This window comes from Agelaius tricolor, unplaced genomic scaffold (assembly GCF_023055355.1).
Source record: "Agelaius tricolor isolate 1412-34295 unplaced genomic scaffold, bAgeTri1.0.p SCAF_112, whole genome shotgun sequence".
Lineage (NCBI taxonomy): Eukaryota > Metazoa > Chordata > Aves > Passeriformes > Icteridae > Agelaius > Agelaius tricolor.
In genome coordinates, this window is record NW_027269372.1 from 265,071 (window position 1) to 292,676 (window position 27,606).

A 27,606-nucleotide genomic window follows, 5' to 3' on the forward strand; every position below is an offset into this window, starting at 1 on the left:
GGGAAAACGGGACACGAAATGAGGGGGGGCCCAACGGGGGTCCCGCTCCTTTATTCATACACAAAAAAAGCGCGGGGGAGGGGCTGGGGGGGGCTCTACAAGGGGAATTTTTTTGGGGGGGGGGGGGTGGGAGGGCCCAGAACGAAGAGGAAGAAACACAAGAGGGGGACCCCGAGATTTGTTTTTGGGGGGGAGGGGGCTCAGGTTTGTGTCGCTGCAGTGCCCCCCCCACCTTTGCAGACCCCCCCCCAATTCCATCCCTGCCCCCCGACCCCTCCTCGATTCAGGGCCGCCCCTGATTTTGGGGTGTTTTTTTGGGGGGGGGAAGGGTAAACCAGTTCACAAGGTGGTCCCGGGGGGGTTTGGGGGGGTCCCATGGATGTGGGACGGGGAGGGGGGGCACCCCAAAATTCCTCAGTTCATGAAGGGTGGAGGGGAGGGGGCTCCCTGCTATGGAACAGCCCATGGGGGGCGGGGGGGGGGGCTCCCGGGTCTTCTGGGGAGGGGGGGTCCCCACAATCCATCAGTCCTGGGGGGGCTCCCTGTGGTGTTTTGGGGGGGCTCCTGATCGACTTTTGGGGAGGGGGAGCTCCTTATGATGGATCAGTCCTCGAAGGGGGGGGGGAACCCCTGATGTTCTGTATTTTGGAGGGGGGGTCCCCACAATGGATCAGTCCTGGGGGGGGATCCCCACAATGAATCAGTCCTGGGGGGGATCCTCATGGTGTTTTTTGAGGGGGGGGTCCCCACAATGGATCAGTCCTGGGGGGGATCCCCATGGTGTTTTTTGAGGGGGGGATCCCCTGATGGCGTTTTTGGGGGGGGGTCCCCACAATGGATCAGTCCTTGACGGGGGGATCCCCATGGTGTTTTTTGAGGGGGGGATCCCCCGATGCTGTGGTGTTTTTTGAGGGGGAGATCCCCCGATGCTGTGGTGTTTTTTGGGGGGGGGTCCCCGCAGCGGCAGTGTCCGAGGCTCAGTTCTGGGGGGGCGGCGGGGGGGGCGCGGGGGGCATGCCGAAGGGGGGCAGGGCGGGCACCCCCATGCCCATCATGGTGACGAAATTAGAAGGGTCCATGGGGGGGGGCGGCGGGGGGGGGGGGGGGGCGCGTACATCAGGCCCCCGGAGCCAGGAGGGGGCGGGGGGGGGCGGGGGGGCCCCGGGGGGCAGCGGGGGCTGAACCCCGGGGGGCAAAGGCACCATGGAGGGGCTGCCGGGGAGCGGGGGGGCCCCCGAAGAAGCCGCCCCCCCCCCCGCCGCACCCCCCCCCGCCTGCTGCTGCCAGGGAGGGAGGGAGGCGCTGCCAGCGCTCGTGGTGGTCGTCGTATCTGTTTGATGGGGGGGAAAGAAAGGGTTAATTAGCGCTGGGGGTTAATTAAAGGAGGGGGGTAAGTCATGCTAAGGGAGCCCGAGTAGCCCGGGGTAATTAAAGGTGGGGGTTAATTAATGTAGAGGGGTAATTGGGGGACAGGGAACCCCCAAAAGGAACAAGACACCCCCACCCCAGGGGGGCTCATTGGTTAATTAGCGCTGGGGGTTAATTGGAGGAGGGGGTAAGTCATGCTAAGGGAGCCTGAGTAGCCTGGGGTAATTAAAGGTGGGGGTTAATTAAGGGTAGAGGGGTAACTGGGGGACAGGGAACCCCCAAAAGGAACAAGCCCCCCTCCCACCACCACCACAGCCCAGCCCCAGAGGGCTCATTTGGGATTTGGGTTAATTAGTGGGGTGTTAATTAAAGGAAAAACTCATTTCTGGGGGACACAACCCCACCGCCCCCGTCCCTCAGGATAACGGGAACTGACCCAAAGCCAGGAAATAACCCCAAAATCGCCCCCCCCCCCGCCCCACCGGGGCCCCCCCAGACTCACTTTGCTGCCAGGGCAAGGGGGTGCTGCTGCTGCTGGGGGGCGGCGGCGGCTGCTGCTGCCAGGGAGGGAGGGGCCCGGAGGGGGGGGGGCGGCTGCCCACCGGGCGGGGGGGGCGGCGGGGGCAGCATACCCAGCGGTGGTGGCATCATACCTGGGGGGGGGCACGAAATGGGGGGGTCAGGGGGTGCCCGGAGAGACAGGGGCACTGGGATTGTGATGGGGAGGGGGAAATTGGGGGGTCAGGGGGTGTCAGGAGAGACAGGGGCACTGGGATTGTACTGGGGAGGGGGAAACTGGGGGGTCAGGAGAGACAGGGGCACTGGGATTGTGATGGGGAGGGGGAAATTGGGGGGGTCAGGAGAGACAGGGGCACTGGGATTGTGATGGGGAAGGGGAAATTGGGGGGTCAGGAGAGACAGGGGGACTGGGATTGTACTGGGGAGGGGGAAACTGGGGGGTCAGGGGGTGTCAGGAGAGACAGGGGCACTGGGATTGTACTGGGGAGGGGGAAATTGGGGGGTCAGGAGAGACAGGGGGCACTGGGATTGTGATGGGGAAGGGGAAATTGGGGGGTCAGGAGAGACAGGGGCACTGGGATTGTATTGGGGAGGGGGAAATTGGGGGGTCAGGAGAGACAGGGGGACTGGGATTGTACTGGGGAGGGGGAAACTGGGGGGTCAGGAGAGACAGGGGGACTGGGATTGTGATGGGGAAGGGGAAATTGGGGGGTCAGGAGAGCCTGGGGTATTGGGGAGGGGGAAATTGAGGGGGTCAGGAGAGACAGGGGGACTGGGATTGTACTGGGGAGGGGGAAATTGGGGGGTCAGGAGAGACAGGGGTATTGGGGAGGGGGAAATTGAGGGGGTCAGGGAGTGTCAGGAGAGACAAGTGACAGAGGTATCATAATGGGGAGGGGGAAACTGGGGGGGTTCAGGGGAAAATTGGGGTGTCAGGACAGGCAGTGACAGAGATACCATATTGGGGAGGGGGAAATTGGGGTGCCAGGACAGCCAGGAGTATTGGGATTGTGTTGGGGAGGGGGAAATTGAGGTGTCAGGGGGGTGTAAGGACAGCCAGGGGTATTGGGATCATATTGAGGAGGGGGAAATTGGGGGGTTCAGGGGAAATTGGGGGTGTCAGGACAGCCAGGGGTACTGGGACTGTATTGGGGAGGGGGAAACTGAGGGGGGGGTCAGAAGGATTTGGGGGTCCCAAGCCCCCAGTGACAGCAGTACTTTATGGGGGGGTGTCAAGGGAAACTGGGGGGCTCAGGGAGATGTGGGGAGGGGTTTTGGGGTGGTTTTTTTTGGGGTGAGGGTCTCACCTTTTCCCTGGTGCAGGCGATAGACCCCAGAGCCCACCGGCGCATTTCCCAGGTACTGATCTTGAGGGAATGAGAGACCGTGGCCTTAGGGATGGGGGGGACCCCCTCCCACCCCCCAAAAAAACACCCACAACCCCCCAAAAAACACCTACACCCCCCAAAAATCAGCTCCCCAAACCCCCTTCCCTCCCCCAGGCTCACATCCAAAATCATGCTTGGGAAAAGAAGGGTTAAACTCCCTGGTTTAACCCCAAAATCCTCCCAATCCCCAAATCCCCCCCCATAACACAAATTCCCACTTCTCACCCCAAAATCCTCCCCCCACCACCCCAAAAGCTTTAAAAATGAACAAAGGTGGCCAAATCCCCCCTTTTCACCCCCAAAATTAACCCCATTTTTCAGCCCCCAAAAAAAACCCAAAAAACCCTTTATTCACCCCAAAACTCCTTTTTCACCCCCAAAAAACCCTTTATTCACCCCCAAAATTTCCTTTTTTTCACCCCCCAAAAAACCCCCAAAGCCCCCTTTTTCCACCCCAAAAATCCCTTTTTTCAACCCCCAAAAAAATCCCCAAACCCCCCTTTTTTCACCCTAAAAAATCCCATTTTTCAGTCCCCAAAAAAAACCCCCCAAAAATCCTTTTAACTCCAAAACCCCCCCTTTTTCCACCCCCAAAAAAACCCCCAAAAATCCCTTTTCCCCCCCCAAAACCCCCCCTTTTTCCACCCCAAAACCCCTTTTCCACCCCAAAACCCCCTTTTTCCACCCCCAAAAAAAAAACCCCTTTTTTCACCCCAAAAACCCCCTTTTTTCACCCAAAAAATCCTTTTTTATCCAAAAAAATCCTTTTTCACCCCAAAAACCCTATTTTTCACCCCCCCCAAAAAAACCCAAAACCCCCTTTTTTTCACCCCCAAAAATACCCTTTTTTCACCCCCAAAACCCCTTTATTCACCCCAAAAAATCCTTTTTTTCACCCCAAAATTTTTTTCACCCCCCAAAACCCCTTTTTTTCAGCCCCCCAAAAAATCCCTTTTTTATCCAAAAAAATCCCTTTTTTCACCCTAAAAACCCCATTTTTCACCTCCCCCAAAAACCCCAAAATCCCCTTTTTCCCCCCCCAAAACCCCTTTATTCACCCCAAAAATTTCCTTTTTTCACCCCAAAAAAACCCCCAAACCCCCCTTTTTCCACCCAAAAAAACCCCCGTTTTTCACCCCAAATAAACTCCCAAACCCCCCATTTTTCCCCCTCCCCAGCCAGGATCGTCCGTACCCATGTGGTGGGGGCCGGGGTGGCCGGGGGGGTGCGGCCCCCCCCCCCATGGGGGGGTGGTGGGGCTGCATCCACGGGGGGGGCCCATTCGGGGTGTGCTGCAGGGGGTGCCCCCCGTGCCCCCCCCCCATGCCAGCCATGGGGTGGGGGAAGCTGTGGGGACCCCCGGGCCCCCCCGGGCCCCCCCCGTGCAGCCCATGGTAGGGACGGTTCTCGGAGGGCGCTGAGCTCATCCAGGGGGGGCGGCTCTGGGGGGAAAAATGGGGGTCAGGGGGGTTTGGGGGGCAGTTATAGAGGGGTTTTGGGGGGGTTGTAAGGGTATTGGGGGCAGTTATAGGGGTTTGGGGGGCAGTTAGAGGGGGGTTTTAGGGGTTTTGGGGGTGGTCAGGGGCGTTTTGGGGGGGTTATAAGGGTTTTGGGGGGCAGTTATAGGGGGGTTTTCAGGGGGTTATAGGGGGTCACTCACTGTTCCCACACCTGACCAGGGGCTGGTTTTGGGGGGGTTCAGGGATAGGTGTGAGGATTCTGGGGGTTCCCAGAGGGATTTTTTGGGGGTCACTCACTGATCCCACACCTGACCAGGGGCTGCTTTTGGGGCAGCAGTTCAGGGGTGGGTGTGGGGGCTCTGGGGGCTCACGGGGGGGGTTTGGGGGTCACTCACTGATCCCACACCTGACCAGGGGATGCTTTTGGGGGGGTTCAGGGATAGGTGTGAGGATTCTGGGGGTTTCCAGAGGGGTTTTTGGGGGTCATTCACTGATCCCACACCTGACATGGGGCTGCTTTTGGGGCAGCAGTTCAGGGGTGGGGTCAGGGGGTTCTAGGGGCTCACAGGGGGGGTTTTGGGGGTCACTCACCGGGGGGGGCTGCCCCCCAGCCTGGCTGGCTGCACGGTGGCTGCTGGACAAGGGGCTGTTGTTGTGGGCGGCGTTGGAGCTCACGGACACCGGGGCCTCGCCCAGCTCGGCCATCAGGGACAGGTACTCCTTGTCCATCCGAGCCTTGTCCTGTGCAGACTGGGGGTCCCCAGGCCTGGCAGGCATGGTGGGATGGTGAGCTTGGGGGTGCTGCACCCCCAAATCCCCCCCAGCCCAACTCTGGGCTCAGGGGTGTTCCCCATGCACGGCCAAGGAAAAGCTCTGGGGGATTTCAGAGGGGCTGGAGAGGATTTAAGGGTATTTGGTGGGGTTTTGGGGAGATCTCAGGGAGATGGATCCCAAAGGGGTTCTGAGGACTTGGTGGAATCCCAGGGAAGTTTAGAGGGGATTTTGAGGGATCTGGGGAGGATTTGGGAAGATCTCGAGGATGATTTAGGCAATCTCAAAGCTTGGGAATAATTGAGCTCTCAGAGATTTAAGGAGCATTTGCAGAGAGTTCAGGGGGAATCTCAAGCAGATCTCAAGGAGTTTAGGAGGATCTCAGGGGGATCTGGTGGGGTTTTGGGGGACATTTAGGGACTCCCACAAGGATCTGGGGGTTCATTTTGGGGGTCACCTGGCAAACTTGCAGTCGGAGGCGATGTGCCCGGCCCCGCCGCACTTGGTGCACACCGTGGTGTTGGTGATGCTGCGAGTCTCGGTGCTCTGCCACGGCCTCAGGATGCTGGGGAGGGAATGAGGGTTTATTCAGGGACTCTGAGGGGTTAATTTAAAAGGAATTAGGGGCGGTGGGACCCCTCTGACCGATTGTCATCCTCCCGCAGGGTCCCGTTGAGCCGCGCCAGCTCCCGCAGCTGCATCTTGCGCAGGTCGTTCTGGTCCTCGGGGGTCTCGATGCCCTGCTTCAGGATGTTCCTGATCTGGGGAGGGGGCACAGAGGGTGTCAGACAGGGGGGCTGCACCTCCAAACCACCCCCAAAGCCCCTCGGGGACACCCCCAAACCTGCTCCACGGCTTTCTTGACGTTCTCCATGGTGTTGGCGGTGACGAGGGCGTGCAGGGGCTCGTCCTCGCCCGGCAGCATCTGCCCGTCCTTGCGGCCGACCTTGCCCTCCTTGACCGAGCCCTTGCCCCTGATCATGATCTTGGCATTGCACTCCTTCTCGATGTTCTTCAGAGTGTTCCCCCTGAGAATGGGCCGCCAGGACACGCAGGTCACACAGGGGGGACACTCTCAGAGCCCACCCGTCCTGCTTCACCCTTGCTCTGGGTTGAGTTCCCTCTCTGTGCTCTGCTTGGGAATTTTGGGGGGGACCCCACAGGTCCAGCAGGGCAGCCACACTGGGGGGAGTGGGGAACTGGCTCATCAGGAGCTCAGGCTCGTTATGGACGTGGGTCTGTCATTAAACATTAACTAACCCAGTGTTAATTAGGGGGGAGTGAAGGAGGTCACCCATGCCAGGACTCTGAAGGTGTTGGGACGGGGACCCAGCAGCACCTCAGTGTTTGCAGGAACTTCCCACATTCCTGGGGTGAAGCCCCCAGCCCCAGAGCCCTCCCACACCCCCCCAGGATCTCGGGGTGCCCACCTGGGCCCGATGAGGAGCCCCACGAAGTTGATCTCGGGGTACTCATCCTGCGGGATCATCACCTTGTCGCTCACCCGCGTCGCCGGTGGCCTGGGGAAGGACAAAAATCAGGGCTCCAACCCTTGGGGGAACCCCCAAAGTGGGCAGAACCAGCCCCAAATCGGGGTGGGGGGGGAGGCCCCTCCTCACTTGTAGTCAGCTGGGGGCTTGAAGTCGGGGTTCAGGGCCACCATCTCGGTGATGAGGTTGTGCCTCTCCTCCTCCAGCTTCTTGCGCGTGCGGAACTCCCGCGTGTTCAGGCGCTTCCCCTCGCTGTTGTAGATGGGCTCCGGGGAGGGGGACCTGCTCCGGGGGGTGGGGGGGTCACTGGGGGGCCCCCAGACCCCTCAGGGAGGGGCTGCACCCCCAGAACCCCCTCCCCATCCCTCCCAACCCCCGGGTGTGGGGGCTCTTCCCTCCCCTCGCTGTTGGCGATGGGGAGGGGGGTGTGGAGGGGTGGGGAGGGGTCAGGACCCCCCCTCCCCAAACCAGCACAAACCCCCCCCCCCCCCCCCATGGCCACCCTGTGCCACTGCCCCCACCCACCCCCAGGAGGGGATAATTGGGGGGGGGAGCATTAATTAGCGCCCAATTAAGGCCAGCAGAGCACAGCCCTCCCACTCCCCAAACCAGCGGCCCCTCTCTGCCCGTTTCTCTGCGCTTTGGCCTTTGCTGGGTCAGGGTTTGGCCCTTTTGTGTCCGGTTTTGTTGTTTTTCCCTGGCTTTGCCCCGTTCCTGCTCCTTTTCTCCCAGGTTGTGCCCAGTTCTCCCCGTTTTTGTTGTTTTTTTTTTTTGTTTTTTTGCCCAATTTCCCAGTTTCTAGGAGGAAAAGGTCCCTGTCTGGGGGGGCCGCGCGGCTTTGGCAGCCCCGGAGGGAAGAGTCAAGGTCGCTTGAGCTGAGCCGTGTCGGGGTGAGAAAATCAGATTATGATTAAAAATCAGAATTATCAGCGAGGAAGGAAAAAAAAATAAAAAATAAAAAAAAAAGAGTCAGAATCGCTCGGGTTTGGTTAAATCTTGGCTCCCCTCCCTCCCCAAAATAGCGAATTTTGGCAGCGGCTGCAAGAAGGGAAGAGATTAAGGCGGATCCTCCAAAAACAGCCGGCGCGGGCGACAGTCGAACCTGCCCCCGGTTTGGGGGGAAAAAGCGACTTTTCGGGGTTGGCAGCAGCCGGGTCCTCGGTGGAACTGCGACGTCACTGTCCCCCGCTCGTGATTAATCGTTAATTCATTAATTAATTCCCCCCCCAACCAGCGCTAACGACGCCGCAGCGGGGGAGCGGCCTCGGCCCGGGGCGCTGCAGGAGCAAGGCTGGGTTAGCGCGGGGGGCCTGCGCCCCCCCAAACCTGGGAGACCCCCAAAACCTGGGGCTGTGTGTGCTGGGGGGGGGGGTGAGACCCCCACCCCCCCCAAAACCTGGGGGGGTGGGGCAGAGGGTGTCCCCCTCCCCCCGGTCCTGGGACTCAGGAGAGCCCCCCCGGCCACCACGGGGTGAGGGACCCCCAAAGGTGAGGGACCCCCAAAGGTGAGGGACCCCCAAAGGTGAGGGATCCCTGAGGACACAGGGACCCCCCCCCCGGGGTTGGGGACCCCCACAGAGCTGGGGACCCCCCCAGAGCAGGGGTCCCTGAGGGGTGAGGGACCCCCGTCCTGCCCTGCCACAGAAAAACGGGGCCAAAACAGGAGGAAAAGGTGAAGAGAGGGAGTGGAGGGGGGAATTTGGCTCTTTGCAGGGGCAACGGCAGCTCTGCCCCCACCCCCCAGAGAAAAACTGGGGTGAAAAGGGGGGGAAAGGAGAGGGAAAAGGGGGTGCAGTGGGGCTGGGGCCTCGTTAAGCCCCCAGAGCTCATTAAGCCAGCACTGCAGGTCATTAATCCACACCTAACGAGCCCCAGGCCGGGCTCAGGGGGAACAAGACCCCAAACTGAACTGGGGGGGTTCCAGAGCAGCACCCCCAAACTCAGGGGGAACACCCCAGACTGGGGGGGGCCCTGGATCAGCGCAGGGGGTGTGTGTGTGGGGGGGGGTCAGCACCCCCAAATCCAGGAGGGAAATGGGGAGGGGAGGGGGGGTCCCGACCTGTCCTGGCTCAGGGGAGGGGGCACAGCCGAGGGTCTCCCGTGCGCTGCTTGCGGCTCACGGGGGGGGCCCGGGGGGGGGGTGCCCAGGTCCGGGGGGGCCCCCGGGGGGGTGCCCAGGTCCGGGGGGGCCCCGGGGGGGTGCCCAGGTCTGGGGGGGCAGGGGGGGGAGGTCCCGACCTGTCCTCGGGGTTAGGGGGGATGCCCAGGTCTCCCGTGCGCAGTTTGCGGGTCAGGTCTTCGATCTGCAGTTGCACTGGAAGGAACCCGGTCCCGGAGAGGTGAGAGAGACACAGTTACAAAACACCCACATTTTACCCCCCCAGAAAAAAAAAATAAAAAAAATAAAAATAAAAAACATTCCTCCCCCAAAATTATCCTGTCCCAAGCCAGCTCTTGGCTGGGTTTTAATTTAATTTTTTTTTAATTGCTTTTTTTTCTACCTACACCGGCTCCATGGCACCAAAACCAGGCATTAATGCCCTAAAACCAAATGGTTAGGGTGAGAAAAAGCAGGTGTTGTTACCTAAAATTGACATTATTAGCAGAAAAATACACCTTCTTAACGATAACAGCAGGTTATTACCCCAAAAACCACATTGTTATCCCAAAAAATGTGTTATTACCAAAAAAAGCAGGTTATCACAAAAGAAAAATAATCACATTGTTATCAAAAAATTCACAGGATTACCCAAAAAAAGCACATTATTACCAAACCTCCTGCATTCTTATGGAAAATCTAGAGATTGTTATCATAAAACCAGAGATTATTACCTAAAATAGAAGATTATCAGTCAAAAAAAAGACATTATTTCCTAAAATACCACACTGTTACCTAAAACGTGAGATTATTACTACAGAAGGTAAAAGTTATTACCTAAAACAACCACAGTTTTATCTAAAACAACCACAATTTTACCTAAAACGAGAGATTATTCCTAAAAAAATACACATTGCCTAAAATAACCACATTATTAACCCAAAACACATGACTACTACTAAAAAAAGCAACTGTTATTACCTAGAACAGGAGATGTAATTAAACACGGTCATTATTGCCTAAAACACCTGATTTCACTAAAGATAAAGGTTATCAGAGGAAAATTGTTACCTTGAAACACACAAAAACAGCTCAAAATGCATTATTGCCAAAAAATGAACGTGGTTAACCAAGAGATTGTTGCATTAATGACACGTTATTGCCCAAAATTGCAAGTTTTGGGGTAATTCATTTCCCCCATGTCCTAGGGGGGTTTTGATCCTGAATCCCAGGGGGGTTCTGACCCCAAATCCTGAGGGGTTCTGACCCCAAATTCCCCAGATTTAATCCAGAACTTGGAGGCTGTTTCTGGTTTAGCCCCAGAATCTCAGGGGGTTCTAACCCCAGTTCCAGGGGGATCTGAACCCAAAAACCTCTAGGTTCTGACCCTAAAATCCGATTTTTTCCCCCCAAATCTTTACCAATGTGGGCGTGCTCTTACTCACACCTCAGCCTCGGGGGTTGGGCAAAGAAATCTGAGCCCAAATCCCAAATTCTGACCCTAAACCCCAAACTCTGACCCTAAACCCCAAACTCTGACCCTAAACTCCGAGCTCTGAGCCCAAACCCCAAGTTCTGACCCTAAACCGTGAGCTCTGAGCCCAAACCCCAAACTTTGACCCTAAACCCAAAATCTCAGAATCTAAATCAAAATCTCTGACACTAAACCCAAAGCTCTGACCCTAAACCCAGAGCTCTGAGACCAAACTCTCTGACCCTAAATCCTGAGTTCTGAGCCTGAACTCCAAACTGACTCTAAACTCTGACCTCACATTTGAAGTTCTGACTCCAAACCCCAAGTTCTGATCCTAAATCCAGAGCTCTGACCCTAAACCCAAAGCTCTGAGCCCAAACACTGATCTCCGACCCTAAACCCTGAGTTCTGACCCCACACTGTCAGTTATGAGCCCACATCCTGAGTTCTGACCCTAAACCCAAAACTCTGAGCCCACATTTTGAGTTCTGACCCCAAACCCCAAACTCTGCCCCTAAACCCAAAGCTCTCACCCTAAACCCCGAGCTCTGAGCCCACATTTTGAGTTCTGACCCTAAACCCCAAACTCTGACCCTAAACCCAAAGCTCTGAGCTCACACTCCGAGCTCTAACCCTAAACCCTGAGTTCTGAGCCCACACCCAAAATTCTGACCCTAAACCTCGAGTTTTGACCCCAAACCCCAAACTCTGCCCCTAAACCCAAAGCTCTCACCCTAAACCCCGAGCTCTGAGCCCGCATTTTGAGTTCTGACCCCAAACCTCAAACTCTGCCCCTAAACCCAAAGCTCTCACCCTAAACCCCGAGCTCTGAGCCCACATTTTGAGTTCTGACCCTAAACCCCAAACTCTGCCCCTAAACCCAAAGCTCTCACCCTAAACCCCGAGCTCTGAGCCCACATTTTGAGTTCTGACCCCAAACCTCAAACTCTGCCCCTAAACCCAAAGCTCTCACCCTAAACCCCGAGCTCTGAGCCCACATTTTGAGTTCTGACCCTAAACCCCAAACTCTGCCCCTAAACCCAAAGCTCTCACCCTAAACCCCGAGCTCTGAGCCCACATTTTGAGTTCTGACCCCAAACCCCAAACTCTGCCCCTAAACCCAAAGCTCTCACCCTAAACCCCGAGCTCTGAGCCCGCATTTTGAGTTCTGACCCCAAACCCCAAACTCTGCCCCTAAACCCGAGCTCAGAGCCCACATTTTGAGTTCTGCCCCTAAACCCAGAGCTCTGCCCCTAAACCCGAGCTCAGAGCCCACATTTTGAGTTCTGACCCCAAACCTCAAACTCTGCCCCTAAACCCAAAGCTCTCACCCTAAACCCCTCTGAGCTCTGAGCCCACATTTTGAGTTCTGACCCCAAACCCCAAACTCTGCCCCTAAACCCAAAGCTCTCACCCTAAACCCCGAGCTCTGAGCCCACATTTTGAGTTCTGCCCCTGAACCTGAGCTCAGAGGCCGCCCCCAGGCCGGTGACCCCAAAGCCGCGGTTCCCGGCCCCAAAGCGTTACCGATGTAGGCGCGCTCCTGCTCGCGCGTCAGCCCGGGCGGGATCACCGTGGGCATCCCCGGGATCACCGTCTTCTGCTCCAGCGAGTCCTGGTTCCAGCGGCTGCGCTTCCGCTTCCGCGGGAAGTCTGGGGGGAAAAGGCCGCGATTCGGGCAAACCCGCCGGGCTGAGCCTCCCTCGGGCACAGGGGGTGCGTTCTGGGGGGGGGCGGGTGTTTTGGGGGATAAAAGGACTTTTTATGGGGTTTTTAGGGGGTCCCGTTCTGAGGGTTCAACCTTGGCCTGACACGTGTCCCGGCAAGGTGGGGTGGAGGGACCCCCAAACTGGGGGGGATCAGAGCCCGGGGAACCCCAAATTGGGGGGGTTACAACCCACAGAAAGCTCCAAATGGTGGGGATCAGAGCCTGAGGATCCTCGAAATGGGGGGATCAGAGCGTGGGGACCCCCAAACCGACTGGGATCAGATCTCAGGGACCCTCAGATTGGGGGATCAGAGCACAGGGACCCCCGAATTGGGAGGATCAGAGCCCAGAACCCCCAAAATGGGGGGATCAGAGCCCGGGACACCTGAAGTCGGGGGCTCCAACCCCCGGAAACCCTAAAATGGGGGGATCAGAGCCCGGGGAACCCCAAAATGGGGGGATCAGATCCCAGGGACCCCCGAATCGAGGGGATCAGATCCCAGGGACCCCCAAATTGGGGGGTTAAAACTCCAGAAACCTCCAAAATGGGGGGGATCAGTTCCCGGGGACCCCCAAAATGGGGAGATCAGATCCCAGGCACCCTCAAATTGGGAGGATCAGAGCCCAGGGACCCCCAAATTGGGGGCTCACAACTCCCGGAAACCCCCAGATCAGGGGTCTCAGAGCCCGGAAAGCCCCAAATCGGGGGTATCAGAGCCCAGAACCCCTAAACCGAGAGGTTATAACCCGGGGACCCCCAAACTGGGGGGGATCAGAGCCGGGGCACCCCCGAATCCGGGGATTACAACCCGGGGACACACAAGTCGGGAGGGTTAAAGTCCCGGGGACCCCCAGAGTTGGGGGTTATAGGCCGGGGACGCCCCCCAGACGCTCCCCAAGACCCCTCCCGGGGGTCCCAAAACCACCCCCACCTCCCGGTATTCCCCTGCCCCGGGCCGTACCTGCCCTCCGGGGCTTGTGCGCGGCTCCCGCCCGTCCGCCCGCATCTCCCGGCCCGGTGCCCGCGCCCCCCGCGCCCTCCTCGGGCCGCGGCTGCTGCGGAGCCCCCGCGGGCTGCGGGGGAGCGGCGGGGGCGGCCGGCGGAGCCCCCGCGGGGGCCGCGGGCGGGTCATGGCCGGGCGGCGGCGACGGGAAGCGGAATTGCCCGTAGGGAGCGGCGGGCGGCGGCTGAGGGGCCGCGGGGCCGCCCGGAGGCTGCGGGGCCGCGGGGCCGCCTGGGGCCTGCGAAGGCGGAGGCGGCGGCGGCTGCGCCGGTGGCTGCGGCTGCGGAGGTGGCGGAGGCGGCGGAGGAGGAGGCGGAGGAGGCGGCAGAGCCGCGAAAGGGAAAGCGGCGGCGGCCATGGGGGCGCGGGGGGCGGCGGGGCCGGGAGCGGGGCCGGGCTGGGCCGCGCTCGCCCCGGTCGCCATAGAACGGCCCCCGCGCGGCCTTCGCGAACCTTCCACGCCGCCGCGCCGCGCGCGCCGCCGTGATTGGCCGCGCCACGCGTCGATCAACGAGAGTGCAGACCGCGATTGGTTGAAGGAGTTGTCTGTCAAGGCGAAGCCTGCGGGAATTGGCCAGCAGGCGGACGGGGGGGCGGAGGTGGACGCTGAGGCGCTGGTGTCGGGGATTGGTCGGTGGGGCTGTCACTCATACGGAGCGTGCGGGAGGGGGGGCCAGAACGGCGAGCAGTGATTGGATGGCGTGGCGGAGGGCGGGACCCACCGCGGAGACTCTGCCACCATTGGCAGCGCCACGCCCCGCCCCGCACCCCCGGACGGGGACGGCGGGAAACCCCGTGCCGAGCATGAGTGACGTGAGCAGCAGACTTTGGCCGGGCGCAGTTGATTGGCTGGTTCCTCTGTCGCTCAGCGAAACTGCGCGATGATTGGTGGAAACAGGGGTGGAGGGCGGGCGGGAGAGTGGCCCGCCAAAACCTCTCGCGAAGCATGGCGGGAGCTCGCCCGCGCGCGGAGCATCATGGGAGCCGCCCCCTCATGAGGGTCGGCTCCCCCCGCGCCCCCAAAAAACGGAGACGGAGGCGCTCGGTGAAACAGCGGCACTTTTATTTGATGTTATTATCAATTCTTCCATGGCCTCCCCCTCACCCGGGCTCTTGGAATCCCCCCCGGTTTCCCCAGATCCGGGACCCCCCAAAGGCCTCGTGTTGTGCACCCCAAAACTGAGCTGTGCCCCCCACCAAAAAATGCTCAGCTTGAACTCCTCCCCTGCTCCCCAAATCCACCTTTAAAGCCCCTGCATCCCCAAATCCAAACCCCTTCAAATATTCCATCCCCAGCCCATTGGACACCCCAGCCCCTCCTCCACAAATTTCTCCATAAATTCCGCCTCAAATTCCTCCATTCCACCTCAAATTTCTCCACAAATTGAACACCAAATTCCTCCACCCCCATTTTGGGGAGAGACTTTTTTTCTGGAACCTGTTGAGAAAGGGTTGGAGCAGGCCCAGACTGGAATTTTGGGGTTTTTAAGGCTCCCTAGGAGCCTTTTTGGGGTCTCTTGAGGAAGGGCAGGGGGGGCACTGCACCTCCCTGGGGTTTTTGGGGCTCCCTAGGACCATTTTTGGGTCTGTTTGTGGTTTTTTGGGCTCCCTAGGAGCCTTTTTGGGGTCTCTTGAGGAAGGACAGGGCGTAGGCTCCAGGTGGAGCTCAGGGCCGGCGCGGCTGCACCTCCCTGAGGTTTTTGGGGCTCCCTAGGACCATTTTTGAGGGCTTTTGTGTCTCCCTAGGAGCCTTTTCGGGGTTTTTTGGGCTCCCTAGGAGCCTTTCCGGGGTCTCTTGAGGAAGGGCAGGGGGTAGGCTCCGGGCGGGGCTCGGGGCCGCCGCGGCTGCACCTGGCTCTGGGCCGTGAGCTGCAGTTTGATGGCGCTCGAGTTCACCTTGGCCGCCCTCAGCAGCTCCTTCATCCCCCTCATCTTCTGGGACCTGAACCGCAGCACCGGCCCCGGGGGCGCGGGGGGCGCGGCCGGGCCCGGCCCGGGGGTCGCGGGGGTCGCGGGGGGGGCCGGGGGAGGGGCGGTGGGGGGGGGCAGGGGGGGGGAGGGGCAGGGACAGGGGGAGGGGGGCGGCGGGGTCTCCTCGGCCCGGGGGGCGCGGGGAGGGGGGCGGCGCTCCGAGGGTTTTTTTGGGGGTCGGGGGCTCCTCGGGTTTGGATTCGCGGCGGGGACCCCGGCGGCGGCAATCGCGGGGGTCTTCGGGACCCCCCAGATCTGCCTCGGGAGGGGTGGGGTCCTCGGAGAGGAGGGTCACCTGTTGGCGCACCTGGGGGGGACACGGAGGGGATTTAGAGACCCCCCACAAGAGATTTTTGGGGTCCCAGAGCACATTCAGGACCCCCCGCCCCAAATCTCTGGAGATGTCCCAGAAAAGAAATGGGGGAACCCAGAACCTACTCAGGACCCCGCAAAGAGGACATGGGGACTCCAGAACCCACTCAGGAATCCCCCAAAGCCCCAGGGATGCCCCAAAGAAGAGATGGGGACCCCAGAAGCTGCTCAGGACCCTCCAAAGGGGGACCCCAGACCCCACTCAGGAATCCCCCAAGCCCCAAGAGATGCCCCAAAAAGAACATTGGAGACCCCAGACCCAACTCAAGAACCCCCCCAAACCCCCATGGATGCCCCAAAAAAGAGATGGGGGAACCCAGAACCTACTCAGGACCCCCTAAAGAGGACATGGGGACTCCAGAACCCACTCAGGAATCCCCCAAAGCCCCAGGGATACCCCAAAAAGAGCACTGGGGACCCCCCAAAAGCTCACCTGGCCGTCGAAGCGGCCCAGGGACTGCACGAGGAAGGTGGCCCAGCCCACGTGCAGCACCGGCGTGGGGCTCCCCTCCTCCCACCTGCAGATGCCGTCGTAGAATCGCAGCAGGTGAGCGAAGCACTCGGGGTCCTGCAGGGCTGGGAGACCCCCGGGGGCCCCCTGAGAACCCCCCCCGAGTCAGAAGGGATCCCCAAAAGTGGAGGGGAAGCCCATAAAAGGGGGTACGGGGAGATGGGGGGGGGTTGCCAGTGGGGAGCCCCAAATTTAGAGCCAAAATCTCCCCCCAGGGTAGGACCCACAGAGCCCCTCCCACACACAAACCCACCCAGAAGCCCCCAAATTTGGGGGTCCCCAGTTGCAGGAACCTCCAAATTTGGGGGTGCCCATCTCCAGGAGCCCCCAGATTTGAGGGTCCCATCTCCAGGAGCCCCCAAATTTGGGCTCCCCCCACCCAGGAGCCCCCAGATTTGGGGGTGCCCAGCTCCAGGTCCCACCTCAGCCCCCGGGGGGGGCTCGGCCGCCGCCTCCTTGAGCAGGTTGGGGATGACGTCGTTGGCCACGTCAAAGAATTCCTTGTAGATCTCCTCATCCTCACGGCAGTAATTGTAGCTGGGGGGGCACGGGGGGGGGCTTGGGGGGCTGCCCCACAGATGTGGGGACCCCTAAAGAGGACACAGAACCCACAAAGAACAAGGGGAGACCCCAAGAACCCAACCCTGGGGGAGGGAGCACCCCATAAAAACGGGGGGGGGGGGGGGGGTGGGCACCCCCAAGGACCCCCCCAGCCCCACAGGAGGAAGGGAGGGAGCTCCCCCAGCCCAGCCCAGCCCAGGGTCCCACAGGTAACCCCAGGTACCCCCTAGGACCCCCCAGGAGCCCCAAGGTTTCTCCCCATTGCTCCCCACTCACTCCTGGACCCCCCAGGAGCCCCAGGGTCGCCCCCCTGGCCCCCCACTCACTCCTGGATGACGGTGGCCGTGTCAGCCCAGGCCTGCAGGGCCTCCTTGACGTTCTTGTTGCGGCAGTGGAAGCCGGCCAGGTACAGGTAGGGGTAGATGTGCTCGTTGTTGTAATAGGTGCGGGCAGAATGGATGCCCTGGGGGGGGCAGGGAGGGGTCAGCGCACACCTGGGCACAGCTGGGCACACCTGGGCACAGCTGGGCACACCCCAAACACCCCCCCGTGCTCACCTGGTGGTACAGGGTGAGGGGGTCGGGTCTGCCGGGGGTGGGCTCCAGCTCCTCCAGGTCAGCCAGGTTGCCCAGGGCCATGGGGTACCTGTGGGGCAGGTGGGGGTGGGTTTGGGGGGGGTCCCAGGGCAGCTTGGGGGGCAGCCCCGTGCTGGGGTGGGGGGTCCCTCTCACCTGTCCAGGTGTCCCATGTCATAGAGCAGCCACAGCAGGCGCTGGGGGCAGAGGAGGGAGAGATGGGGGGGGGCACAGCTGGGGCACAGCTGGGTCACACCTGGGCTATACCTGGGCCACCACACCTGGGCCCCACAGCTGCCCCTCACCTGGGCTACACCTGTCCCTCCCTGTCCCTCCCCTGTCCCACACCTGTCCCACACCTGTCCCACACCTGTCCCACACCTGTCCCTCACCTGTCCCTCCCCTGTCCCACACCTGTCCCTCACCTGCTGCAGCTGCAGCAGCTCCAGGCTGTCGGTGTGGCCGTCAATGGAGGGGTTGATGGCGCACACCATGAACGCCACCTCCATGTGCCGCGTGCAGCGCAGGTAGGAGCCCTTCAGGTACAGCCAGCTCTGGGGACACAGGGACACAGGGGACATGGGGACACACAGGGGACACAGGGACACATCCACCTGTGCCCCCTGCCCAGGTACAGCCAGCTCTGGGGACACAGGGACACAGGGGACATGGGGACACAGGGACACATCCACCTGTGCCCCCTGCCCAGGTACAGCCAGCTCTGGGGATACAGGGACACATCCACCTGTGCCCCCCGCCCACCCCAATGTTCCCCCTGTCACTTTGACCCCTCCCAATGTCCCCACTGTCCCCACAACCCTTCCCAACGTCCCCACCATCCCCAATGTCCCCACTGCCCCTTTGAGCCCCCCACCTCCCCGTGTCCCCCGTACCCTCTCGGCCACCCCGGCCTGCACGGGCTGTCCCCTCCTGTCCTCGTTGCCCTTGCCGTGCCAGGTGACCTCGGCCGTTTGGGACCCCCCGGCCCCAAAGGCCACCCAGGCGTGGTCCTCGCTCAGGGCCAGGTGAACATCAGGGAGCCCCAGCACCTGGCAGGCGCCAACCACGGCAAAGGCCACGCCTGAGCTGTCCAGCTTGGTACCTGGGGGGGACAGGGGGGACAGGGGGCTCAGAGACCCCCAAACACCCCCCAAAACCCCCACAGGGACACACAGAGACCCCTCCCAAACCCCCCATCCACACCTGAGCTGTCCCCAAGGGAGGGGGGACAAAGAAACAAGGGACGTCCCAGAATAAGGACACAACATCCACTGAGCACTGAGGCTGCTCCGGGTGAGACCCCAGCCCCACCAACTCCCTATGAGACCCCTCTTATCCCCTCAGGACCCTTCCTAACCCCCTCAGGACCTTTCCTCACCCTCTCAAGACCCCTCCTAACCCCCTCAAGACCCCTCCTCACCCCCTCAGGACCCTTCCTCACCTGTGATGAAGCTGAAGAGGGACTGGATGTGAGCCCTGCCCTTGAAGGAGGAGCACTGAGGTTGCTCCAGGTGAGACCCCAGCCCCACCAACCCCCTGTGAGACCCCTCTTATCCCCTCAGGACCCCTCCACACCCACTTGGGACCCCTCCTCACCCCCTTGGGACCCCACCAACCCTCTCAGGACCCCTCCTCACCCGTGATGAAGCTGAAGAGGGACTGGATGTGAGCCCTGTCTTTGAAGTAGGAGCGGCTAAGGCTGTTCCAGATGACATCTGACACTTTCCTCACCAGCTCCCGCGAGGAGCAGCCGTCGGGCCGGGGGTACAGGGACAGGTCCACGGCTCCCCGGATCTGCGCCGTGAAGCGGGCGTAGAGCGCGGCCACGATGGACAGCTCGGCCACCGGGAAGTACAGCCGGGTCTGGGGGTCCGGCCCCGGGCGCGACTCGAAGGTGAGCCCGGGCACGTTGGTGGGCAGCACTCGGTTGACGGCCAGGAAATGTTCCACGAAGCCCAGCACCAAGGAGAGCAGCACCAGGTCGGGCTCGGGCTGCCGCAGCTCGGCCTCGAAGAGCCGAACCACGGCGGCCACGGAGCGCAGGGGGAACAGAGCCTTCTGCCAGGGCTTCAGCCCCATGCTGCGGCCTGTGGGGAGCCAGGGGTCAGGGAATGGGGGTTAGGGGCAGTTCTGGGGGTCCCAGGGGGAACAGAGCCTTCTGCCAGGGCTTCAGCCCCATGCTGCGGCCTGTGGGGAGCCAGGGGTCAGGGAATGGGGGTTAGGGGCAGTTCTGGGGGTCCCAGGGGCTGGGGGAGCTGCCCACAGAGGGGGAACAGAGCCTTCTGCCAGGGCTTCAGCCCCATGCTGCGGCCTGTGGGGAGCCAGGGGCTCAGGAGGAGTTCTGGGGGTCTCAGGAAGGGTTCTGGGGGTCTCAGGAGGAGTTTTAGGGGGTCTTGTGGGGAGTTCTGGGGGTCTCAGGGGCTGGGGGAGCTGCCCACAGAAGAGGAACAGGAGCAGCGGTTTCAGTCCTGTGCTGGGGAACCAGGGATCAGAAGGGAATGCGGGGTTAGGGGGAGTTCTGGGAGTCTTGGGAGGAGTTTTGGGGGTCTCAGGGGCTGAAGGAGCTGCCCACAGCAGGCACAGAGGGGAGCAGGAGCAGAGGTTTCAGCCCCGTGCTGGGGCCTGTGGGGAATCAGGGGGAAATGGGGGTCTCAGGAGGAGTTCTGGGGGTCTCAGGAGCAGTTCTGGGGGGTCTCAGGAAGGGTTCTGGGGGTCTCAGGAAGGGTTCTGGGGGTCTCAGGAGCAGTTCTGGGGGTCTCAGGAAGGGTTCTGGGGGTCTCAGGAAGGGTTCTGGGGGTGTCAGGGGCCGGGGGAGCTGCCCACAGAGGGGAGCAGGAGCAGCAGTTTCAGCCCCACGGTGGGGAAATGGTGGTGGGGTCTCAGGGGAAACGGGGAGGGGGTTATAGGGGGGGGTTTATAGGGGAAAAATTGGGGTTTGGGGGGGGGTCCCAGAGCCGGGATAGAGCGAGGGGGGGGGAACAGCAGCGTCTGTCGGGGCGGGAGCCCACGGGAGGGACTGAGGGGGTGGAAATGAGGGGCTGGGGGTCCTGGGGGGGTTATGGGGGGCACAGAGGGGCTCAAGCCCGGGGGGCTCCGAGGGGGATTGGAGGAAACCCCCGGGACGGACCCGCCCCTTCCCGGCACCCCCAAAACCGCGGAAACGCTCAGGGACCACCCGGGACCCTCCCCACGAATCCCCCCCGTGCCGGAGCCCCCCCAGGACCCCCAGACCCCCCCTCAAACCCGGTCCCGACCCCTCCGGACCCGGTCCCGGCACCGCCCCCCCCCTCCCCTCACCGGGGCCGCCGCCGGCGCGGGCAGCGCGGGGCACGACGGGAGTGGGCGGGGCCTGCGCGCGCCACCGCCCGCGATTGGCTGAGCGCGGAGGGTGTGGCTTTGGGGGCGTGGTCTTTGTGGGTGTGGTGGGGGCGTGGTCACGGCTTGTTTCCGAATCGCCTCAATCTCATCGAAATCCCGCCGATTTCACTCCAAATTCACTCCAAATTCACCCAAATGACCTCAATTTCACTCGCAAATCCTCCCGATTTCACCTCCAAAATCGCCCCGATTTCGCCCTAAAATCCCTCTGATTCCACCCTAAAATGCCCCCCGATTTCACCCCAAATTCCCTCAAGCTTTCACCTCCAAATTCACTTCGATTTCACCCCAAATCCTCCTGATTTCACCTCCAAATCCCCTTGATTTCCCCCCGAATCCCCCCACATCCCCCCCAAATCCTCTCCCCCGCACTCCAAACTGCCACAATTCTCCCCCGAATCCTCCCAAGTTCCCAAATCTCCAAAATCCCAGCCCAAAATCCCCTCCAGCCCCCTCCATCCAGGCAGCGCCACCGGAGCTGTTCCCCCACGTCCTTTATTGGGGTCTGGGGGGGTCCCAAGGGGTCCCGGACAGTCCGGGGGGGTTCCCGGGGGGGTTTCAGCGACGCTGGGGCCGGTCCCGGTGGGTCCCGGGTGGTCCTGGGGGATCCCGGAGGGTCCTGGAGGGTTCTGGGGAATTCTGGAGGGTCCCAGGCGATCCCGAATGGACCTGGAGGGTCCTGGAGGGTTCTGGGGAATTCTGGATGGTCCTGAAGGGTTCCTGGGTGGTCCTGGGGGATTCTGGAGGATCCCGGAAGGTCCCAGGGAGTCCCGGAGGGTCCTGGTGAATCCCGGGGGTCTCGGGGGGGTTTCAGTGGGGCTGGGGCTGGGCCTGGGTGGTCCCAGGGTGGACCCGGGGGTTCCCAGTGGGTTCTGGTGAATCCCAGGAGGTCCCAGAGGATCCCAGGGGGGTTTCAGTGGGGCTGGGGCCAGTCCCGGGGATTCCAGAAGATCCTGGGGGGATCCCAGGGGTCCCAGACGGTTCCAGGTGGTCCCAGGCAGGCAGAGGCCCCCGGGTGATCCCATTGGATCCCATTGGATCCCGGGGGGTCCCGGGGGGGTTCAGCAGCGCTGGGGCAGGCAGAGCGCCCCCAGGTGATCCCATTGGATCCCATTGGATCCCGGGGGGTTCCAGGGGTTCAGCGGCGCTGGGGCAGGCAGAGCCCCCCCGGGCGGGCCCGGCTGGTCCCGGCCTTGCAGGCGCAGCGGAAGGAGCCGCTGGTGTTGATGCAGCGCTCACGGGGGCAGCGGGGACCCCCCCGGGGGTCCCGACACTCGTCGATATCTGGGGAAGGGGGGGACATACACACACAAACAGGTCAGGGAGCCCCCAAAATAACCCCCAATATTCCCTAAAGGAACCCCCAAAATTCCCCCCATCCCCATCCTGAGGATCTCCATATATGGGGGGGGAAATAGGGGGCAAAAATATCCCCCGAGACCCCCAAAATCCCCTGGGACCCCCAAAATCCCCCCCCCCAAAAGCTCTGGATCCCCAGACCCCACCAGGGCTCCCCAAAATTTAGGGGGTCCTGACCCCATCCCCACCTCCCACTGCTCCAAAACCCTCGGTCCTGGAGGGGGGGGGATTTGGGGGTCCCAGAGGGGTTTGGGGGGGTCCTCACCGAGGCAGCGGGTGCGGGTGGGGTCCGGTTGGAAGCCGGGGGGGCACTCGCAGCCCCCGCGGGGGGAGCGGAGGCAGCGGCCGGGGACCCCCCCGGGACAGGGACACTCAGCAGAGTCTTCCTCAGAGCTGTCCTCACCTGGGGGGGCACGGGCACCCCAGCTCAGAGGGGTCTGGGGGCACGGGGACCCCAACTCAGAGGGGTCTGGGGTCCTAAACTGGGGGCGGGGCAAGGTTGGAGGGGCTCAAGGTCCAGGTTTGGGGGCTCAGTTGTGAATTTCGGGGGGTCCCAGAGGGTCTGGGGAAGGGGTTGGGGGGGGGGGTTCCAGGGAGTTTGGGGAGGGGGATTTGGGGGTGGGGGCGGGTTTGGGGGGATTGAGGTTGGGGTCAGTTTTGGGGGTCCGGGGTTGACATTGGGGTCAGTTTTGGGGGTTGTGGTTGGGGTTGGGGTCAGTTTTGAGGGTCTGGGGCTGAGGTTGGGGTCAGTTTTGGGGGTCCGGGATTGGGGTCAGTTTTGGGGGTCTGAGGTTGAGGTCGGGGTCAGTTTTGGGGGTTGGGGTTGGGGTCAGTTTTGGGGGTCTGGGGTTGAGGCTGGGGTCAGTTTTGGGGGTCTGGGGTTGAGGTTGGGGTCAGTTTTGGGGGTCTGGGGTCGGGGTCAGTTTTGGGGGTTGGGGTCGGGGTCAGTTTTGGGGGTTGAGGTTGACGTTGGGGTCAGTTTTGGGGTCCCACCTCTGCGGGGCCCCCCCAGGCTGAGGGCGCTGGTGTCCCAGAAGGAATTGCTCTCGCTCTGCACGAGGGGGCACGGCAGGCCTGGGGGGGGGGAAATCCCCAAAATCAGCCCCTCCCAACCCCCCCCCGGACCCCCGGCAGCTCCTGCAGACCCCACAGGGACCCCAGACCCCATAGGGACACCCCAGATCACATAGAGACCCCCCCAGACCCCATAGAGACCCCAGACCCCATAGAGGCCCCACCAAATCTCCCCTAGGACCCTATAGCCCCCCCCAAATCCCACTTAGGACCCCCCAGCCCACCCCCAAATTCCCCCCAAGCCCACCCTATAGTCCCCCCAAACATCCCCAAATCCGCCTCCAATGCCCCCAAATCCCCCTCAAACCCCCCCTAAGTCCCCCCAAATCCTCCCCAAATCCCCCTTAGGACCCCCCCAAACCCCCCTTAGGACCCTACAGCCCCCCCAAGCCCTCCCCCCCAGCCCCTCCCTCGCCCCCCCTTTGCTGACCTGGCGGCCGGGGGGGGCAGGGCCGGCAGTGGGGGCCCCACCCCGCCCCCCCCCGGCAGCAGCACTCGTCCATGCTCAGGGGTCCCCCCCCGAGGGGCGCCCCGCACACGCCCTCGTCCCCCCGGCGCTGCCAGCAAACGTCCCTGCGCTCCGGGGGGGGGGCGCGCTCCGCCGGGGGGGGGCGCTCTGGGGGGGGAGGGCAGGGGAGGGGTCAGGGAGGTCCGAAACCCCCCCAAAAGAAACCCCAAAATTCCCCCCACCCACCCCCAATAAACCCCGGTAATGCTTGGGGGGGTCAGGGAGCTCCGGATCCTTCCCCAAAGAAACCCCAAAATTCCCCCTTATCCACCCCAAAAATCCCAGTAATGGCTGGGGGGGGGCTCCATTTGCACGACCCCCACCCCACCCCAAAAATCCCGGCAATGGTTGGGGGGGGGGCTCCATTTGCACGACCCCCACCCCCCCCACATGGACCTGTGCCCCCCCCCGGGGGTCCCACCTTGTGGTGGGGGGGGGTCTCACTTTGTGGGGGGGGTCTCAGCATGCGGGGGTCTCTCCCCATCCCCAGGGCTCTCTCCCCATTCCCAGGGCTCTCTCCCATCCCCAGGGGTCTCTCCCATTCCCAGGGCTCTCTCCCCATTCCCGGGGGTCTCTCCCCTCTTTGGGGGTCTCTCCCATCCCAGGGGTCCCTCCCCATCCCCAGGGGTCTCTCCCCATTCCCAGGGCTCTCTCCCCATCCCCAGGGATCTCTCCCATCCCGGGGCTCTCTCCCCATTCCCAGGGGTCTCTCTCATCCCCAGGGGTCCCTCCCCATTCCCAGGGCTCTCTCCCCATTCCCAGGGGTCCCTCCCCATTCCCAGGGGTCTCTCTCATCCCAGGGGTCCCTCCCCATTCCCAGGGCTCTCTCCCCATTCCCAGGGGTCCCTCCCCATTCCCAGGGGTCTCTCCCCATCCCCGGGGGTCCCTCCCCATTCCCGGGGGTCTCTCCCCTCTTTGGGGGTCTCTCCCCTCTTTGGGGGTCTCTCCCCATCCCGGGGGTCTCTCCCATCCCCGGGGGTCTCTCTCCCATTCCCAGGGGTCCCTCCCCATTCCCAGGGGTCCCTCCCCATCCCGGGGGTCTCTCCCATCCCCGGGGTCCCTCACCGTGCTCGGGGCCGGGCAGGCAGCGCCGCAGCCCGGGGGTGGTAGCGGGCCCCGGGCCCGCAGGTGCAGCGGAAGGAGCCGCGCGTGTTCTCGCACGCTCCGTCCACGCAGTTGGACTCGTCCAGACACTCGTCCACGTCTGGGGAGGGGCCAGGGGGGATTCTGGGGACTCCCCGGCAAGGTGGGGACCCCCAGATACCCCCAAAAAAAACCCCGGGACCCCCCAACAGCGGCAGGAGCTGCGGGGACTCCCAGGGATTCCCTCGGGATTGTGGGGATCCCAAACACCCCGGGGACCCCCGAACAAACACAGAGACCCCCCTAAATACACACAGAGACCCCCCCAAACACACACAGGGACCCCCGAACACAAATAGGGACCCCCGAACATACACAGGGACACCCTAAATACACACAGAGACCAGAGACCCCCCAAACATACACAGAGACCCCCTCAAACACACATAGGACCCCCTAAATACACACAGGGACCCCCGAACATACACAGGGACCCCCGAACACCCCAGAGACCCCCTCAAACACCCCAGAATCCCCCAACCCTCCAACCCCCCCAGGCTGCTCCAGGACCCCTTGGCTGCTCTCTCCCCATGACCCCCCCCACCCCCAATCCCCCCGGGACCCCCGGGACACCCCAAAGAGCCCCAAACACCCCAGGGACCCCAAACCCCCCAGAATCCCCCCCCAAACACCCAGAATCCCCCCCAAACCCCCCAAAATCCCCCAAACCCTCCCAGGCTGCTCCAGGGCCCCTTGGCCGCTCTCTCCCCTTGGCTCCCCCCGATGCCCCCGGCACCTCCCGACCCCGGGACCCCCCGGCCATGCCCTGGGGACCCCCGGGCCCCCTCCCCTGACCCAGGCACTGGCGCAGGGCGCTGTCGTAGTCGAAGCCAGCCTTGCAGTAGCACTCGTAGCCCGGCTGGGTGTTCACGCATTTGCCGCCCTTGCAGATCTCGTCCCCAAAGAGGCCGCACTCGTCGATGTCTGCGGGGTGGGGAGGGGGCTCAGGGCCGGGGAGACCCCCAGGGAATGGGGAGAGCCCCCCATGGGAGAGAGGGGAGGGAAGGGGATAAGGGGAAATGGGGGGAAATGGGGGAAAAAACGGGGGAGAAATGGGGGGGAATGGGAAAATTGGGAAAAAAATGGGGAAAAAACAGGGGAGAAATGGGGAGAAAAACAGGAAAAAAAAAGGGGGGGAAATGGGGAGAAAAAGCAGGGAAAAATACGGGGGGGAAAAGGGGAGAAATGGGGAGGGAACAGGGAAAGAATAGGGGAAAAAATGGAGGGGAAATGAGGGGAAATGGGGGGGGAAACGGGGAAAAACGGGAGAGAAGGAAAAAGCGGGGGGAAGGGGGGAAAAATCGGGGAAGAAAGGGGGAAAAACGGGGGAAAAACGGGGAGAAACGAGGGCGAAAATGGGGAAAGAATTGGGGAAAAATGGGGAATAAATGGGGAAAAAAAGGGGGGGAAAATGGGAAATACGGGGCAAAAATGGGGGGAAAAATGGGGGCAAAAAAAGGAGAAAAATGGGGGAAAACAGGAGGGGAAAAAGGGGGAAAAAAGGGGGAAAAAGGGGGAAAAAAAGGGTTTTCCTTAGAAAAACGGGGAGCTCCGGGATAGGGGGTGCGGCAGGGGACAGAAACCCCCCCGGGGGACACGGGGGGGACAGGGAGGGGACACGGGGGGGGACACGGGGGGGACACGGGGCCGGGTCTCACCGCGGTGTGCAGGGATCCCCCCGTAGTCGAGGCCGTTGTCGTCCTGGATGAAGCCCCTCCCGTCGGGACAGAGCGCCACGAACTCGGCTGGGGACAGCAAAAACCATCAAAGGAGGGGGGTCCTGAACCCCCAGAGCACCCTCGGGACCCCCAAAGCATCCCCGGGGACCCCCCCTGGTGACCCCAAAGTGTCCCTGGTGACCCCAAACTGCTCCCGGTGTCCCCAAACTGCTCCCAGTGACCCCAAACCACCCCTGGTGTCCCCAAGTCACCCCTGGTGTCCCCCTTTTTCCCAGGACAGAGCGCCACGAACTCGGCTGGGGGTGGCAAAAAACCAACAAAGGGGGGGGTCCTGAACCCCCAGAGCACCCTCGGGACCCCCACCCACTCCTGGTGTCCCCCCTTTTCCCATCAGCGCCCCACAAACCCTATGGGGATGGGGTGGGGAAGGGTCGCTCCAGCCCCTCCAGATCTCCCCAAACCCCCCCAAAATCAGGCTGGAAATGGGGTCTCGGGCGGTCCTGAACCCCCAGACCACCCTTGGGACCCCCACCCACCCCTGGTGACCCCGACCCACCCCCGGTTTCCCCCCTTTTCTGCTGGGGATGTGGTGGGGAAGGGTCGCTCCAGCCCCTCCCCAGATCTCCCCAAACCCCCCCAAAATCAGGCTGGAAATGGGGTCTCAGGCAGTCCTGAACCCCCAGAGCACCCTCGGGACCCCAAACCACCACCCCTAACCCTAACCCAGTGTCCCCCCCACCCTTTCCCACAAACCCTATGGGGATGTGGTGGGGAAGGGTCGCTCCAGCCCCTCCCCAGATCTTCCCCAACCCAAACCCCCCAACCTGAGCTGCCCGTGGGGGTCCCAGGGGGCTGGGGACCCCCGGGCGTACCCGAGGAGGGCAGGGGGCAGGGGTACACCTCGCACAGGTCCCCCCAGCCCGCGCCCACGGAGCAGCAGCACTCGCCCCGCGTCACGTTGGTGCCCAGCACGGCGTCGCAGAATGCGGGCAGCTCCAGGCTCAGGTAACACTCCTTGCGTGGGGCTGGGGGCTCCCGCGCTGGGAAATGGGGAGGGGGCGTCAGTGGGGATCCCTCAGAGCCCTCCCCACCACCCCCAAATCCCACAAAGTTCCGGGGATGTCCAGAAACCCAACCCTCCCTTAGGAACCACCTCAGGAACCCTCCCAAAACCTCAAAACCCTCCAGGAACCCC

At 62.3% G+C, this 27,606-nt stretch overlaps 3 protein-coding genes across 3 annotated transcripts in view; all 3 read right to left on the reverse strand.

The window, feature by feature from the left end:
* Window positions 1-19: 19 nt before the first annotated feature.
* LOC139586343 (splicing factor 1-like) lies at window positions 20-13,745 on the reverse strand. The gene is given in 17 exon segments (XM_071419641.1): window positions 20-1,103; window positions 1,106-1,151; window positions 1,153-1,330; window positions 1,871-1,959; window positions 1,961-2,021; window positions 3,195-3,254; window positions 4,470-4,515; window positions 4,517-4,717; window positions 5,327-5,501; window positions 5,964-6,071; window positions 6,152-6,267; window positions 6,351-6,534; window positions 6,937-7,026; window positions 7,126-7,278; window positions 9,235-9,310; window positions 12,096-12,221; window positions 13,239-13,745. Coding segments are annotated over 17 exon segments (2,301 nt in total). The 5' UTR covers window positions 13,705-13,745; the 3' UTR covers window positions 20-977.
* A 581-nt stretch (window positions 13,746-14,326) lies between these two features.
* Window positions 14,327-20,665, reverse strand: MEN1 (menin 1). Its single transcript, XM_071419620.1, is given in 11 exon segments — window positions 14,327-15,425; window positions 15,427-15,558; window positions 16,057-16,221; window positions 16,557-16,671; window positions 17,022-17,158; window positions 17,253-17,340; window positions 17,427-17,467; window positions 17,696-17,824; window positions 18,164-18,372; window positions 18,908-19,357; window positions 20,568-20,665. Coding segments are annotated over 10 exon segments (1,830 nt in total). The 5' UTR covers window positions 19,350-19,357; window positions 20,568-20,665; the 3' UTR covers window positions 14,327-15,053.
* A 460-nt stretch (window positions 20,666-21,125) lies between these two features.
* Window positions 21,126-27,606, reverse strand: part of LTBP3 (latent transforming growth factor beta binding protein 3) — a 20,186-nt gene continuing 13,705 nt past the window's right edge. The window contains 9 exon segments of the mRNA XM_071419633.1: window positions 21,126-21,932; window positions 22,273-22,410; window positions 23,001-23,081; window positions 23,512-23,692; window positions 23,694-23,697; window positions 24,655-24,793; window positions 25,528-25,656; window positions 26,391-26,477; window positions 27,284-27,574. Of these exon segments, the coding sequence (XP_071275734.1) occupies window positions 21,787-21,932; window positions 22,273-22,410; window positions 23,001-23,081; window positions 23,512-23,692; window positions 23,694-23,697; window positions 24,655-24,793; window positions 25,528-25,656; window positions 26,391-26,477; window positions 27,284-27,574 (1,196 nt within the window). The 3' untranslated portion in view covers window positions 21,126-21,786.